The 17,410-nt window shown below is 31.8% G+C and overlaps 1 protein-coding gene and 1 long non-coding RNA gene across 5 annotated transcripts; both read right to left on the bottom strand.

The window, feature by feature from the left end:
• Positions 1–1,345: 1,345 nt before the first annotated feature.
• LOC104825239 lies at positions 1,346–9,250 on the bottom strand. 3 transcript variants are annotated; one of them, XR_773560.2, is made up of 10 exons: positions 9,181–9,250; positions 8,290–8,397; positions 8,068–8,139; positions 2,796–2,818; positions 2,511–2,684; positions 2,160–2,433; positions 1,998–2,088; positions 1,775–1,899; positions 1,599–1,680; positions 1,346–1,504 (listed from the first exon to the last, which is right to left on the bottom strand). It is a non-coding gene; the product is annotated as an uncharacterized LOC104825239 (long non-coding RNA). The 3 variants fall into 3 exon arrangements; XR_773559.2 differs by having other exon boundaries at positions 2,160–2,684; XR_773561.2 differs by having other exon boundaries at positions 1,775–1,858; positions 2,160–2,684.
• Positions 9,251–9,951: 701 nt separating this feature from the next.
• On the bottom strand, positions 9,952–11,613 carry LOC104825238. 2 transcript variants are annotated; one of them, XM_010557533.2, is made up of 6 exons: positions 11,422–11,613; positions 11,055–11,178; positions 10,806–10,954; positions 10,602–10,716; positions 10,280–10,480; positions 9,952–10,202 (listed from the first exon to the last, which is right to left on the bottom strand). In XM_010557533.2, exons 2-6 carry the CDS (start codon positions 11,121–11,123, stop codon positions 10,101–10,103), a joined length of 636 nt encoding a protein of 211 aa, XP_010555835.1. In that variant the 5' UTR covers positions 11,124–11,178; positions 11,422–11,613; the 3' UTR covers positions 9,952–10,100. The 2 variants fall into 2 exon arrangements, 1 of the variants encoding a protein (XP_010555835.1); XR_773558.2 differs by lacking the exons at positions 10,602–10,716; positions 11,422–11,613 and having other exon boundaries at positions 11,055–11,330.
• Between the last annotated feature and the right edge of the window lie 5,797 nt (positions 11,614–17,410).

The raw sequence follows: 17,410 nt of genomic DNA, 5'->3' as shown, positions 1-17,410 counted from the left end.
GTTAGTTTTGTAACAACTGCAATATAGTTTAGAGGAAGAGATGAACAATCACATCAGAATGTTGGTATTGAGATGCAATGCAAGTTTATTATTAGCTTTGGGATTCTGAGGCCGACGTTGAACTTATGTGATTAGAGGTGATCAATTTGATTAATAATCGAACCGATCTAAACCGAAAAATTCTATTCAAACCAAAATGAGTACGATTCTTCTAAAATTGAAAAACCGGAACCGGAAAGAAGGAAAATTGCTTTGAAAAAGAGTATTTTTTATCAATAAAAATCGAAGAGAAACAACTACAAACTGAACCGAATTCAATATAAAAGACGAATTATTATAGTTTTCTACCGAAATCATCGAATTCAAATATAAATCGGATTAAACCTAAACTGAAACTCGAAATGATCTCCCCTATCCCTATTCATGGTGCCAAGGGAACATTGTTACCATGTTTCAGGAAGGCTCTGAGCTCTTGTTTTGTTGTGATCCCATTGTTTACGAAGAACATCTACTCCTCATCATTTTAAAAGATCTGAGTCCACATCACCATCAACATCATCATCACCATCGTTATCCGGTTTACATGTGACCAAACACATCGTAGCAATTCGATATTGATCCCGCCAATGAACGATTATCAGGAATTTTCCTATTCCAAAATAGGACGGTTTTTCTCCGCCCGAACCCTCCAGATGATTCAGAAGCTTATTAGCTGCGAACATACTCGCAAACAGATGGCATGACATGTGTTGTTTAGGAAAATCAGTCTCGAATGTTGTTCTTCCGCTTTGCACTTTTGTTATCCACTAGGCTAGGACCCGCGCGATGCGCGAGTGATTACTGATTTTATGTATTTAATAATATGTTGAAATTAAATCTATTTTAAAATTTATTTATAAATTATAGAGTTTATACTGAGTAAATGAATTTGTGTATATCCTAGATTTTTAGCATTTATCGTAATGCGTTATGTTGCAAGATTGAAGTAATATTGTTAACGATAAATATTAGGAGTTGTAGTTTTAAGGTTAAATATGTGTATACTTAGGTTCCTTTTTAATGAGTTGTTACGCGATGTTTGTCGAATGTGTTCAAACTCGTACGCATAATAAATAAAACCGTAATTCTTATATATGATTATTTTAATAGGTTTGGAAAACATTATAATTTATATATGGTGTTTTGGAGTTCTATAATATATATTTTTGACAGGTCAGTGAATGTATAAATGGGTTGTGCATGTCTATAATAAACTATATGTTTAGTTATTCCATTTAAACTGTATATAATTTATTGATGTCAATATGTAAATAATGAGATAAATAACTTGTCTGATATGGAGAAATTATAATCATACAATCGAATTAATATAACATCATGATATTTTATGTTGAAGAGGTAAAGGAGTGATGAAACATAAATGTTTTGCGTAGTTGATGTGTCGGTTTGATGTCGTGGTTGTGTTATGATTGTCTTCTGTTCCGCTGCCTGATGTCTTCAATATCTGGTAATAATTTAGTGTTTAGATAACGGATAATATAAATTTGTAAATCTTGTATATAATATTCGTTTGAGTATTGAGGATGAGATTTATATACCTTTGTCGGAATTTTTTGATGATGTCGAGGTTTTCATCTATATAAATCTTTGTAGATGACGATGAGTTGAGCGATAAAACACCTGTTTTATAAAAAAAATGATGTTTAATACTTTAATTTTATTGATGAATGTATATATAAAAAATCTATAAAACATGTGGTGTTTTAAGAAGTACCGTCGAGAATCTTTGGGATTACAGCAGTAACAACCATGATGCTCCTTCTGATATTCAACTTGTCCATTTGTGAACGAATATAGGCTGCAGGTTCATCCCAAATTGAAAGTTTTACGATTTTTTTGCTGTATATTAGTTTGAAAATACATGTTAATTTGATTTCTAAAAAATGGGTTGGTAAAATGATAATAAGTGCAATGTAAGGTAATAGTTCTAAACTTACTCTTTTAATAATAAACGGAGAATGATTTTCTGAGTCGATGATGACAATCGTAGATTTTATCCTTGTACTGAGGCTACCACTCCAACAATATCTGCAATATGAGAGAATATATTGAATATCATATATATATATATATCCATTAATCGAGTATATTTCACAAACCTGGTAAGTCTTCTTTTTTGTGTGCCAATGCCAACAAATCACAGTGTAGACGGATTCGAAATTTCTCTGTGGCAATATTGAAATTGGTAGCATCTACTTTTTTAACAGAAGTATGTCTCATAAAACAAATACGAAATTTATTATCTGTTAACTTGTATGTAGTTTTATTTGGTAAAATTTTAAAATGGGTTATTTCGAATATATCTATATCATTTATTATGTTGCTATATGTTTCTGCATGGTTTTGATAAATTTTTCCTTCAACAACATCAGCCTGCAAAATTGTAAGTCGGTAAAATAAGAGCTCTTATCATAATAAATATATGCAAAAGAAAAATCAGGATAACGAACATTTTCATCAATTAGTAAAAAATCAGTGACACCGAATGAACTTCCATGGAAATGATTTTTTTCATCCCATATCCTTAGAAATCTTGCCGTAATAAACTGGTTACTTTGAATGCTTTTCCACTATTTCATTTTCATGGGAGATGATGTCGTTGGGGAGTTCTGTTTTGAAGAATCCTACAATGGCGATAATTTAACAAATCAATATACTTTTTACTGTATAATGAATTTATACATGAGATCATAAGATTATAACATTGGTTTTACCGGTATAAAAGATGTACTTACCCATAAAACTTGTCGAAACGTCCCTGTAAAAATAAAAAAAAATGATTAGTAGATTAAAATATTTTTTTTATTTTTTAAGTGGATATTGGTATATTGTGAACGGTTATCATAAATTTTTTTTCTAATACAACTCTATTTCATGTTCTCCAGTAATATATTCTTGATTGTAAATATTATATTATGTGCATGATTGCATGATTTTATTACATGTTGTAGCTTCTTACATCTATTTGGTAATAATATTCGTATATAAACTGTGTAATATGAGGATATTAGTAGTTACATCTAACCTTATTATGTTGGTAGTCCGTTGAAGATTTCTCTGTAGACAATGTTGTGGACCTCATATTTGTCACCGTAACTGTAGGATTTTTAATCCGCTTGCAGAGGTAACACGGGAGAGAGTAACATACAACTGCCCATGACTAAAGACCGGTCGTGGCAGATATAGAGCAACTTGTTTAAGACTTTGTCCTTGACTTTTATTTATTGTCATTGCATAGCATAATCTTATTTGGAATTGCCTCATGCGTAATGTGAATGGATGTCTTGAATCTATTAGGGATAATATTATTCTAGGAATCAGTACCTTTTCCCCAATGTTTGCTCCGGTTAGAATTTCTGCCTCCAAAACTCTTTTGCCTAAATGAATAATAATTAGACGTGTCCCATTGCAAAGTCTTTCTTTTTTGTTGATATTTCGTAACAACATCACGGGCACTCCAATCTTCAGATTCAAACGATGACTTGGTAATCCAGGGAACTCTAGAGTATTTAGATATTCAATGGGGTACAATGCTTGCCAATCAGTTGTTGGAGCGCTATCAATTCCAATGCTGTCTGAGCTCAGATATTCTGTAGTTTGTCCTGGAATTTTGGAGAGCAGAAAGACATTTATTTCATCAACACTCTCATTTCTAGGTGTTAAGATTGCCTGTTCTTTAAGGTACTGATGATCTAACTATGAGTTTAGAAACCGTGGATACGCAGCTGTTGCAAGTACTGACAGAGGGTCATCTGTACTTTGTAGCATTAAGGCTTTGTCCATTAGAATTCGATCTGCTTCAGCTAGTTCATCAGGATTCATATCTCTATGATGAGCCGTCATGTTTCCAACTTGTAAGATCCATTCTGCAAATTCTTGTTCAACTCCGTTAAGTCGTAAGTTATGTCGTAAGATATAGATAGCACATGATGCCCATAGATAGGAACGATGCCATGTTGCTAGCACTGTATTTGCACGTCCTCCTTGTTTTACCACTGGTAATATCTGTCTAAAATCTCCACCTAGCAACACAGTTTTTCCTCCAAATGTCTTCTCGGCGACTGATTCATCAGTGAGGGACATAAGATCTTTCATTGTTCGGTCTAATGTCTCGAATGTGTGACGATGTACCATTGGTGCTTCATCCCATGTGATCAATTCAGTTCTGGATAACAATTCTGCCAACATAGTTCCTTGCTTTATATCGCATGTTGAATTATCATCGACATTTAACGGGATTTTGAATCTAGAGTGAGCTGTTCTGCCACGGGGTAGAAGTATTGCTGCAATACTCGACGAAGCCACTGGTAATACAATCCTTTTCTCTGATCGTAACTTCGCATTTATTGTTTTGTATAAGAACGTTTTCCCCGTTCCACCAGCTCCATATACAAAGAAAAGTCTTCCTTTTCCGTTGTCAATAGAATCAACTACAGCATCATACACCACTTTTTGATCTTCATTGAGAGAGGCAAACAATTTTTTGTTCTTCTTTCTCCCATTGCTCATCAAATTACAATTACTCTCTCAACAGAGTGTTCTCGATTTGACCGAGCATACTTTTATCAGGTAACGACATGTTTGGAAAATCACACAATGATTTATCACTTTGTCTCAATAGTTTCTCAACCTCTGTAAGAGTATATTGTTGTAGCTCATTATCTGTCAGCTGCAAATCAGGAAAATTGAATTCCTTTTGCTTCTTGTATTGTATATCATCAGCAAGTGATTTCCAACACTTCTCCCATAGTTTATGTGGCTCTACGACTTCACAATATATTAGAAGTGTAACAAATAGATTTCGCAGTTGGGCCTCGGTTACCCATGTCGCTGCCTCATCTATTGCCTCACTCCATTCATTGTCTCCACCCAGTAATCCTCTAGCTTGACAAACATCCTTGAATGTCTTGTATTTAACCCCATCAACTGTATAGATTTCGTCATAATTGCACGGTCCTTTTATGACGTTGATTAGCATCCTTAGATAGTAAAGCTCCCCAGCAGCTGGATGGATGTTTACAACTCTTCCGATGGTGAATCCTTTCTTCCTCTGAGTCCATTTTTTACCAGTGCTATTCCATACGTACATTGTTTGGAATTCAACACATGTTAAATGCCTTGTTTCTTCATACTCTTTGTTTGTTTTCATCCATTCTGTAAACATTGTATCCCGTGCGCCTGGTCGTGCCATAACGTTTTCAAGATCTGTTGAATCATCAAATATCAAGCTTTGTTTATTTGGGGGATGTATCGGTAATCTTGTTACCGAAGTTTTTTGATAATGTATGTGAAAGGACAGTATTCTCCACACAGCCTCACATGCCGATAAGTAGCGACACTCTAGATAGTCATTTATCTCATTTATCTGATGCACTCTGTCTCTGATGTTATCTGTCCCCTGTACTGCAATTGTACCTTTCTGAATAAGGATGGTTGGTCGATCCACTCCTTTTGTGATATACTTAAACAGATATTTGATTGATCTAGATTTACTGCACCATTCCACATTGATGTGAGCCTTGTATTTCTTCAGTAGCTCTAAATTATGTGGGACCACAAAATGGTTGTCTAATTTTATATCTCCTTTCATCACAGTGGACGCATCATTCCGATGACGGTATACGATATATCCTGATTTATCGACACTTGTATATTATGTGTAAGGTCGTGGATATTTTTTCGTGCACATTCCTTTCTCCATACACGGGGAGCGTGGTCTGTCTAGACCGCAGGGACCATGCATCATATGTTGTTCAACTAATTTGAATCCTTCGAAATCGGTTACCTTGTCCGACAACTCTGCTGAAATAAATTTGTCGATATCATTTGTCATAGGGGTCTTGTACAAAGGATCCAACCATACAAGTATATGAGCATGGGGTAAACCTCGTTTTTGGAATTCCACGGTGTATATCACTGCAATTATTATAGTGTAATGGATACACAAAGTTAGTATAATGGTACAACCAAAAATAATATGTATCATTTTATATTACAATTGCTTTAAAACTTATTATTATACCTGCAATTGGCTTTGGAAAAAAATGCCTCCATTCAAATCTGTTAATATGTCATCTAATTTCATCTTGAATACGCGACATTCAATGTATGGCCTATCGTGTGCAGATTCACCGCCATAGGCTTTTAGATGATCAGATATCTCTTGCCATTTTGGATTTGCCGTCACTGTGAAAAATAGATCTGGGTTCCCAAACCATCTACAGATAGCCATTGCCTCATGGTAATTTTCGACCATGTATCGTGGGCCGCCAGTGAAAGAAGGCGTTAAAATTATCCTTTTTTCCAACACTTTTGCATTTGTGTCTCCCTTATCTACTGCATCAAAAACATTATTATAAAGATCCACCCTTAGGATCTTTTGGTTATTTCTGGCCCATCGGATTCTTTCTTGCTCAATTGTAGTGTATGCATCAATAACATACTGTTGAAATAGACGACCAGCTTTTACAATTGTCATTCCTTCAGATAATCGTGTATGTATCTGGTATGCATAGAATTCCCTTATGGTAACAAATGACCTCTTAATCTTGTTTCTCTCATCTTCGTATGGAATTTCATCATGGAAGCCATACTGACCGTAAGGAAATAATAACGGATATTGTAGACTCATAAACAATGGATGGAAATCGCTTACTCGGTACAAATGATTGGAGGGTTTGAGCTGTAATACCACATCTCTTTCACCAATCATTGCTGACATATCACCGACAATCAAACCAGCAATTTCCTCATTGGTTGGAGGGTCGAATTGCTTACCACGATGTTTTTGTTGTACCAGCTTTATTGTAAAATCTGAGATTTCGCCTGATTCGTACCGATCTCTTGCCTTTCTAAATATCTTTGCAAGACAATTAAAATCATCCATCATCCGAATTGCCTGTGACAATTTTCTCATCTAAATCTCCAGCACTTGATGTTCCATTGAGTGTACTCATACGATTCTGAACCTCATTTGCAGTATCATATATATAAAGTTGGGCAAATTGGGGCGGTCTTCCTTCAGCCGGTAACAAAGAACCTATTTGATGATGATTTTGTCCGTGGATTCTAAACGTATAAGGTCCATTTCCTGATGTTACCGATTGGTCGATCTTCGCACCAATTGAGATGAATGCAAGAATTGAGTTATAAGCTCTAACATTCTTGCGAAATGAAGCTGAGTTTCTGTATAACTCTTCCAGGAATATGGGAGGATCTTGCACTGGAGGCAGTTTAACTCGACCTTGCATGCAACATATGTTATACAACAGATTGCCGATGCGACCATCTCTGCCAATACTCTCTTTTTTCCAAACTAATGCCTTGCCAGTATGAACACTGAAGGAGATCACCAGCAGTAGAGTTGGTTTGGAAGACTTTTCCTATTTCATTTAGTTAAAATTAGTGTGATGGATACACCTACTTGATGAATAAATATGAGTTTAAGTAACAATTTGTGAACTGTTATAAAGAATTTTTTTTTAGAAAAGAAATATTTTTTTTGTTTAAAAATATTGTTATATAAGGGAAAATAGTTTTTTTATCTCAAAACATGAATTTTGTTTATCCCATGTAAAACCCTGAATTTTTAAACTTGTATCCAATAGAACCCTCACTATTAACATAGCAAAGAGGGGGGAAAATGATTTTGGAGAAATCTTAAAATGATAACAATTTATACGTTGGTGTGACATAAATATATAATTATGTAAGGATACATAATTTTGACAAAATGTAATTGTGTCGCTCATTGGGTGATATAATTTGGTTTAGAAGATTTTTTTCTCTTGCAATAAACCACATAATATTTTCCTTTAAAACTTTGATTATATAATGTTTAATTTTTAACATGACACTGTAATTGATATTTGGATTGATATATTCTAAATTGAAATATGTGATCTGTTCAACATGTACATCGTAATATGTAACTAAAGTTTTACAATTACTGTATAAAGTCTACCTTAATTATATGAACACTTCAAAACTGAAACATAAAATTCAAACCTTTTTTATATTGCATTGCATGCTTGGCCAATACAATCGCTTGTCTTATGCTACGTCTCTTTGCACATTCCGCTGGAATAAATTATTTAGTATTTTAAATTAAACTGTGTTTAACAAACTGTCGAATAAGAGGGAATACATAATATTTTATTTAGTTATATATAGTGGGTTTTTAAAGACACAATCATATATATATATATATATATATATATATAATGATACCTGTAGTATTTTTCTACATTGTGGATGAGATTGGATGTATTGGATCAACAACCATAAGATACTTGTCGGCAAGCCATGAACGACATTCAATATAATCCCGCAATACACCTATGATTAAAAATAAATAATTAGAAATTGAGTTGTGATTAAAATTTTATAATTAATAGTTATTTAGAAATATAACAAACTTGTTTCTGTTCTGCTCAATATTTGGTGATTACGTGACGTGTTTGTTATGGGTTTCCGCATGTTTACAATCCTTAATCGAGGACAAGTGCAAACAGATAATTTAACTGAAAAAGAAAAATAAACAATTAAGATACACCAATATATGCCAACCTAGACAAAGATATGAATTTGTTTCAATATAAACAAAAAATTTAGCCATTACTTAGAAAACGTTAGAATATAAGCTTTTAAATAAAGTGGCAGAATATATCTAAACATGAACATTCCGAATTGATACAACAACAAAAAAACTCTCCGTCGGAATAAATGCATAGCAAATGTCGACATCAAATATAGAATATTTGGTTAGAGAATATTAGGGGTAGCTATTTTCAAAGACACAAAGCTAGAAATTAAAATCAGAAAATATTATGGTTTAAAATTCTAGGTCGGGGTTTATATGAATTTAGTTTCCGACATTTTTTAACATATATTCATATTACATATAATGTTTCGTATTAAATAAATTTACTGTATTTTATTTGTTTTTTTAACTTATTGAATGTAATAATACAATTCATTATAGAGCGAATTTCAAGAAAAAATGATTCGTAAAGAGAAGACATATTATTGTTACCAAAAAAAGAGAGAAGATAGAATATTATTGAGCCGTTTTTTATGTCGATATTTGTAAATATAGAATATAAAAGTATTGGTGCTTACATATATCATACTTCAGACAAACGTAGATGTCCAGGAAGTGGAGATGAGGGGAAATTATTTGATTAAGTGTAATATTTCATGTATTTAAAAACGATGAATCCAAGCCGATGCATGCATGATGAAAATCGGAATCTATAAAGCGTTTTAATATCGAAACATAATAAACCTAAATCCGATGTAAACCAGAATTAACATCCAAAAAACCGAAAATAACAATCCAAACAACGATATTGAAACTTACCCGCAAGATATAAGAAACCAGTTAGTTAAAAAAGAAAAGCACAAATATGCGAAGAGCAGTACACGATGTTGTTGGTAGAAGTACCAGTTGGAAATGGGTCGACAAAATGATGCGCAAAACAAAAGAATTTAATTTTCTAGATCCCTCGCATTGACACACACATATACATAATAATGTATAGGCAATATGTTAATTGATCTATTGCCATAAAAAAAAGTCCATCCTACACTTTTGAATTTCATATAAAAAACTGATTGTATATTAAATACGTAATATCTTATTTTGTGTCTCATCATTTATCTTGGTTTAATATTAGATTTAACTTTCCATTTCTTGATTTTATTTCAAATACATCCATGATTTTAGGCGCGATATTATCTTAGTGGCATTTTACGTGTGTCAGCTCCTTGGATTCTGGGATGTTATAATCAAAAGTATCTCATAATATTAATAATTTAATCCATGCCAGTGGAGAAGTTATATTATCATGAGCATGCGACAATATTAAAAATAACCTATAAAAAATAAAATTACTACTCATAACAGTAAACCAAATATACTTGGAAAACAAAACCTTAGTCCGACAGTTATCATTGAAAATGCATATAAGTTCAAAATCACAGATCTACAAATATGAAAGCCAAGGTGAAGTGAAAATTTATCCGAGAGAATAATGATTTTAATTGAAGCGTTGCTTTTTTCCAGCTCTTTTAGCATCATGAGATTCATCGATGTGTTGGGAATCTTCATCGATTTGTTGGGAATTTTCTTGTGCAATGTCCTACAGTAATTAATGCAAAGATAACAATAACATATATGTAGTAATAAACTTTTTAACAAAAATATTTATCTTATTACCTGTGGGGTATTTGCTCCTGTAGTTTTGCACTCTTTGGATCCAGAAACATCATCAAATATGTGTGACATGGTGAAAGAATGATGTTTTGTTGAGAAATTATACGGTGTCACTTTAATTTGGAATGATAATTGTTTTCCGATGATATTTTCAAGACACTTCGGTAAATTTGTGGTATTTTCGGTGTCAGATAGATGAGTGACCTATGTTTGGAACACATGAAAAAAAATTAAATACATAAATATTATATTAATATTCTGCGTGATGAATAGTATACGAAAAGAAAAAATATTAAATGAATTTAAAATATAAAAAATAACTTACGTTAGTTTCAATTGTTTCTAAAGCACGTACATTAAACAATTTAGTCATATCTCTATCAAAAACAGTGAAGAAAGTGGTATCTCTACCATCATCAACAATTAACTCAACGCGAAACCTATTAAAATGAAATTATAAGACATATATCAATTGAGAACCATTGATACAAAATAATTACGTTTTAATAAATATTATTAACATAAATACCTTATCACTCTGACTGCGTTTGTATCTTGACAAACCAAAGATGATGATGCTCTCGCCAATTTTCTAGAATATTTTCCGCATCCAATATAAGTCCAACCATTTTTGGTGGCAACACCAGTAATTGTGGCCTTACAAATAAAATCTGCTTCCTATATTAAAATAAAAAGATTAGTTAAATAGGATTGTATTTTGAATTATGCATATGATTAAAAACAGATTAAATATCTTTACATATGTAAATAAATGTACCTGAATTTTTGATATTGTAATAAAATCACACAATTCTAATTCTAATATAGAAACACTCTCCGTTTTCATAATCGTATGAACGGACTCCTCGATCTTTAAAGATTCATCGATGTTATCACTAAACCTGCGTTAAAATATTATGATATAATCTCATAAAATTTTGATAAAAAAAGAAACAATTTAATAAGATATACATGTTTATAAATCTCTTGATTGCATCAACTTCGTCATAAAAAAAATCTGGACGCAGAGGTGATATTTAAATATAACATGCATACATCATAAAAAAAACCATTGTAACACTTTTGATTATTAATTGTGATATTTTTCTAATAAAAAAATATTTGTGGCAAATAAATTTTCTAACCTTTACAAAAAATAACAAAAAATTTTGTGTGTTTTTGTCGGTGTATTTATACGCCATGAGCAAATACAAATGCAAGCCAATGGAAATAAATACCAACAAAATAAAAATACTACGTCAGACATAGACCCCAAAACCTATAAGCATATTTTAATATTAAATAAATATATATGGACTCGTACATCATTTTTTTAATGTCCGGAAAGGAATGCTCTTAGGTTGTTTGTATAACAAATGAATGTTTATTTCCAATATATATACACATGGACACATTCATATTCACAGAAAATATATTATATAAATATATATGGTATTCGTGTAGGATGATAGCAATAAATAAAAAATATAAATAACAATAGTGTCGATAAATAAAAATAAAAATAATTTATAAAATTTTACCTCCAACAAATTTAGGATTTATATTGGTCACCAAAATGACTTTAGGTTGTATACCCGAATTAGTTAATTTCAAACGGAAATCTCCAGCTTTCATATCCCATGCATTAACACGAATATCTTTGGTACTACAATATCAGTTAAACATATTCATCAAAAAACATATTAAAAACGGAAATTTAAATATAACACTCATATGTAATAATGAAAAAAATAATTACACAATACTATATATTTATTTACCTTGTCATTTGGAGATCGACAACAATCCTTTCCTCCTATATATCTTTGATGTTTCGGACGCGACCAATAACGTCTTCATTTAGAACAGAGTACTAAAAACTTAGTATCATGGAATATGGTTGTTGAAAATTTAAATGTAAATAGCAAGAATAATATTAGGGGTGAAAACATAAGGGAAAAATATAGCATTTCACCTGGAAACTCGGCATTTTTGTTAGCCAAAGCTATCAGCTCACTGTAATCACGAAATCTAAAAAACTCTGTAGATATCTGGATAGATGTATCGCTAGCTTCAAAAATATTTGTTCGTTCCGTAAACCGTAATGACAAATTGAAATCGGTTAGTCTAAATTGTTGAGTAGCCCTGACAACTTCGAAATCAGTAATTATGTAAATGTGGCTTTCATGAAGATCATTTTTGTAGGTTCCGATACGTTGCCTATTTATAGAGCCATGAAGTACATTTGACTGGAAAAGAAAAGAACATAATAAGATAAAAATGGTATAAATTAAATCACATATAATTTGATTTTAAAATATATAAATTTGAAAAATATATAATTGTGTTGATCGATATACCTTTTCGTCAATGAGGAGAAAATCAAGGCTCATAAGCTCTCTATTTTTTTGGCATTCCTAGACTCCCAGAACCGTAACAACCGACCGATAATTCGCTGCATTGGTCGGCCGACTCGTAAATCCGAAAAAGTTACTTAGGAAGGAAGATGATCCATACTTAAAAATTCTGTAAGCGATGTAGGAAAAGAAAGAAAAATGTGATCTTGTTGTTTTGGCCTATTATGATGATGTGTCTTAATTTATCGTCCAACGGGTGGGTAAGTTACGAATAAACAATTGAATACAATAAATTTGCTAAAGAGTGGGTGTGTAATTATTATCCACGATCCACTAAGCTTGGAATAAACAACACGTTCCTACGTCAAAATGAATGCGAATAGTGGCTAATAATTGTCGATACACTATAACTATTCAAATACACAAAATTCACCTTAATTACCTAAAAGTGAAACTGCCACTATTTGGAGTAATTCATGAAACTTAACGTCAGCATGATATTTAATCTAATAATGATGATGTAGATGCTTAGGTGGCTTCATGAGAAGCCTCCAAATCCAAGTTTTATATATATAGACTAGTTAAGGACCCGTGCATATTTTTGTTATTGTTAATGTAAAATATTTATCTTTCCATTGAAATAAACTCTTGATATGAATATAGTAAAAAATATATTATTAAATTATTATGTATATATATATATATATAATTTGACGAATCTGATAGATCTTGATGTTAGTTTGTCAAAGCTATTATTAAGTCATTGTATAAACGTATTCAAAATTTATTTTTATCAATATTACATGCCGTATCATCAATCTTTTTGATAGAATTACTTTCTGTCAAACAATATAAAATTTATCATCTGATCACTTTTATCTGTTAGACAGAATCTTGAAGTCACTCTTTATTTATAAAACTTATCAATATTTACTTTCTTTTTTTTCGTATAATTTTAACGCTTTTGCAACGAAAATGTTGTGTTGCAATGCGTTGCAAAATCATTGCAAAAAAAAATTCGTCACAAAACGTTGCTAACTTTGCAACGAAATATATTTCGTTGCTAATTTCGTTGCTAATTGAATGTTCTTTTGTAGTGAATGACTTATACACATATTTAATAGATAAGGTTTTTCTATATATCTTTTTTTAACACGTATTTATTTATGAGTTGGATTAATATTTGAAATACAATTAAACTCGTCAACTCATTGATTCATTCGGTTACCATAGATTTCTCTCATTTTCTTTTTTTTTTTCTTCAGATTTGTGCATTCTTTCACTTCTATATTTATCCATGTTTCTAATATCAAACCAAATTTCCAGATTTTGATGAATTAAAGAGTAAGATCTCACACCAGTGGAAAAAAAAAGATCTCGCACCAACGATCGATTCAGAACATTTTATGAAACTCATTCTCTTCTTCGCTTTCTCTTCTTCTGCAATCTCTCACTGATCCACGTCTTTCCTCAGCCATATCGGTCTCATTCTCCTCCTTGCTCTCCTCGTTTTTCTCAGAGTTTTCTTACCTTGGACATAAACACCCTTATTCCCATTTCCAAATATGGGTTCTTCTTCCTCATCGGTATCATGGTGCGACTACACTCTCGTAGAGGTCGTCGCATTCACCGCCAACAACGGGACCTTGATCGTCTATACCATGAAGTAAAACTCATATTTTTCATTACGAAAGCTGTAGCTAATAGTAAAACCCACTTTCTAAAACCCCATTTTCTCTACATGTAAATTCCATTAACCATTAACAACAAACATGGTTGCAAGGAACATAATCATACCATACCATTCTTTTGGCTATAACTATTCGAACATAACTTATATTATTAGAGATTGTAGAGGTTGGATCGAAAGAGATCGTAGCTATCATAGTCAATGGAAACCATGCCACCATATTCAACTACAGTTTCGGCGTGATCGGTAAGGGCGACCTCTGAAACGGGTTTCAACATGAAGATCGGAATCCTCCTCCAGAACTCCTCGACACGAACATGTACCATACTTTTCGATGACTGATTCTGGCATCAACAACACGATTACACTGCTAGCTCTACTGAATTTCACCGACAGACTCTAGTCGTGATGTGGTCGCGGTAGCAATCTAAACACCGACTTTTATAGCACCAAGCTTAGCATCTAATGGCTCTCCTTGTATTTTTCACATGTAGTGGACTAATGAATACTAAGTTATTTAGTCTTGACCGTTTGGTTTTTTTTTGGTTTTATTAGTTATCATTTGTAACATTATTGAATTAAAAATGATTATATACACAATATTTTAGTTTGTATAAAAATCATTTTCTTTGATATAAATTTTGATTATATTTAAAGCTCAATATTTTTATTTATATAAAAATTAGATATGATGTATGATATTTTTTGGGATAATTTAGAAATATAAATTTAAATTTTAAAATAAAAAGATAAATGAGAATATAAAATAAAATTATCCATCCTTAGTATAGGAAATTTAAATGTAAAATTTTTCCAAATAAGAAGTTTATATGTCAAACTCCAATTTATACTTAACATATAAAGAATATTTTTATTGAATTGAATTTTATTAATTTTCCAATATTTTGTTTATGTTTTCAATGGACCAAGCAAACATGTATCAAGAGTATGAGGGAATAAAAATACAAATGATAAGCTCACATTTAACTTCTGTCTATCAGAAAGAAAGACAAAACTAAAGAAGAAAGTTTTCCATGGTTATTCCAACAATTATTGTAGCTAAAAAAAACTTAAACACGACGTAGTATAACCATGTCTCTCCGAAACATGAGAGATTTGGCTAGATTTTTAGGCGAGAACTTGCACAAGATCCTTTTCAAGTTAGTTTTACAGCTTTCCCTATATTACCGCCTTAACCGTATTCAAGTTAGCTTGAGTATGCAGGTTTCTACGCAGATTAAATCGGCTCGGGTAAATGTCAGTCTCGTCGAAATAAAGAAAAGAGATTCGGAGACCTGCATCTCTGAACCACCGGTTCTCGGAGTCTCTCCAACTGCATATCGTTTCCATAACTAAAACAGAATGTAGGAGTGGATACAGAATCACCATGATCATGATCAAAAAACACAAAAGGAACCATCTTTAGTATATACGGAGTGATAACATATATATATATATATGATGGATGCTTTGGGTATTTACTTGGTAATAATCGTTAACGACTGTAAAGGCCGAGCTTAATAATCATGACAAGCTTCGTGTTTGGCCAGCATAATGTCATATTCCGGACACTTGGAAAGACAGAAATCCTATCAGCTGTCGATAACAATGCAATTCCACGCTCAGTGTAAACAAATCTCCAGCGAAAAAAAAGCAATGCCGTATCACATATCATCCTAGCATCAAATCAAATCTTCAACACTAACTACTACCCAAGACCATTCCACTGTATTTGTAGGAGAAACAAATTATAGAAGATGGTGAGAGATTCCATGTTTTAATATAAGTATATGGATATATATGTCGTTTACCGGTTCTCGCATATATAACAAAAAAAAAGATTATCATCTCGATCTAACTAAAAACATCTTATATCCAAGAATCAAATCCAAAACCATATTTGAAAGAGCATTAAATAGAAAACATGATAACGCGGATGAAACAAAGAGGATTGAAACTATCATACCTTGTCAATTTTCCGAAACTTCGACGACTTTATCTATAAATAAGATGATCCGGATCGTGTTGTGCGCAAGTGACTCCTATCACCTTACGTTGTCACTTTAAACTCCAATTGTAAGAGTTTTTTTGTTGTATTGTTTTTTAAGGAGAAACGAATGGTAGAAATCGGTGTTATATAGTAGAGTATATAGTACAATAAATGGGTTTACTCTACAATTAATTTTTTAAAATTTTAAATATACAATGATGGAAATAAGTAAATAATAAATGTCGGTAGTGGTGGGTATCTACGTTTTTTTTTTAAAAAAATTAGTACCTTACTGCATAGTCAATGTCAAACCCACGTGTTGAACAAACAAATTAATAAAAAAAATTACTGAAATATAATAGTTACCAAGGTAACCTTTAAGCGTAACCTTTAAACGTTAAATTGTCCCCATTCTTTTCTTATATTAAATTTATCCTCTCTCTTTTCTCAATACGTTACCAAAGTATATTTACCTCAACTCTTATTATTATTTATTTCATATTTTATTTTATTACAATTATTAATATATTATTTATGTACATTTTGCTCATTAATTAATGATTTTTTAAATCATAAATACAAATTAAAAACAAATGTCACACAGATGATGAGTTGGATTCTAGATGGCTCTACCATATTCCTTCAAATCTAACTTTTATATATATAGATTCATACATGTAGGCATATATATACATACATAATTTTGTGTATTCAATGTGTATTAAAAATTAATTATAAATATATGATTCATGTGTGTATATATATATATATATATATATATATAATTTAGTTTTTAAAAAAGTTAAATTCACCGAAAAAACGTTTATAGAAAACAATCTAAAACATACCAACATCAACCCGGATCCAAAAACCAGGTGGCTAATGCTAATCGTTCCAATAAAACCATGATCAGGAGCTCTGACAGAAAACCGATAGGAAAGATAAGAATTTCTATTGGAGGATTTGTGAAGAAAATATGAGCATACCTTAAAAAACATGTCAATGGTACGTAAATTCTGCGAAGTTAGTCGGGAAATTTGAAATCTTTTCGGCGATAGCTAGGAACTTAGAAAGTGAGAGACGGAAAACATGACCTA

This window comes from Tarenaya hassleriana, unplaced genomic scaffold, assembly GCF_000463585.1.
Source record: "Tarenaya hassleriana unplaced genomic scaffold, ASM46358v1 Cleome43, whole genome shotgun sequence".
Classification (NCBI taxonomy): Eukaryota; Viridiplantae; Streptophyta; class Magnoliopsida; order Brassicales; family Cleomaceae; genus Tarenaya; species Tarenaya hassleriana.
The sequence above is the reverse complement of the archived record's forward strand: the minus strand, read 5'-3'. Positions and strand labels throughout refer to the sequence as shown.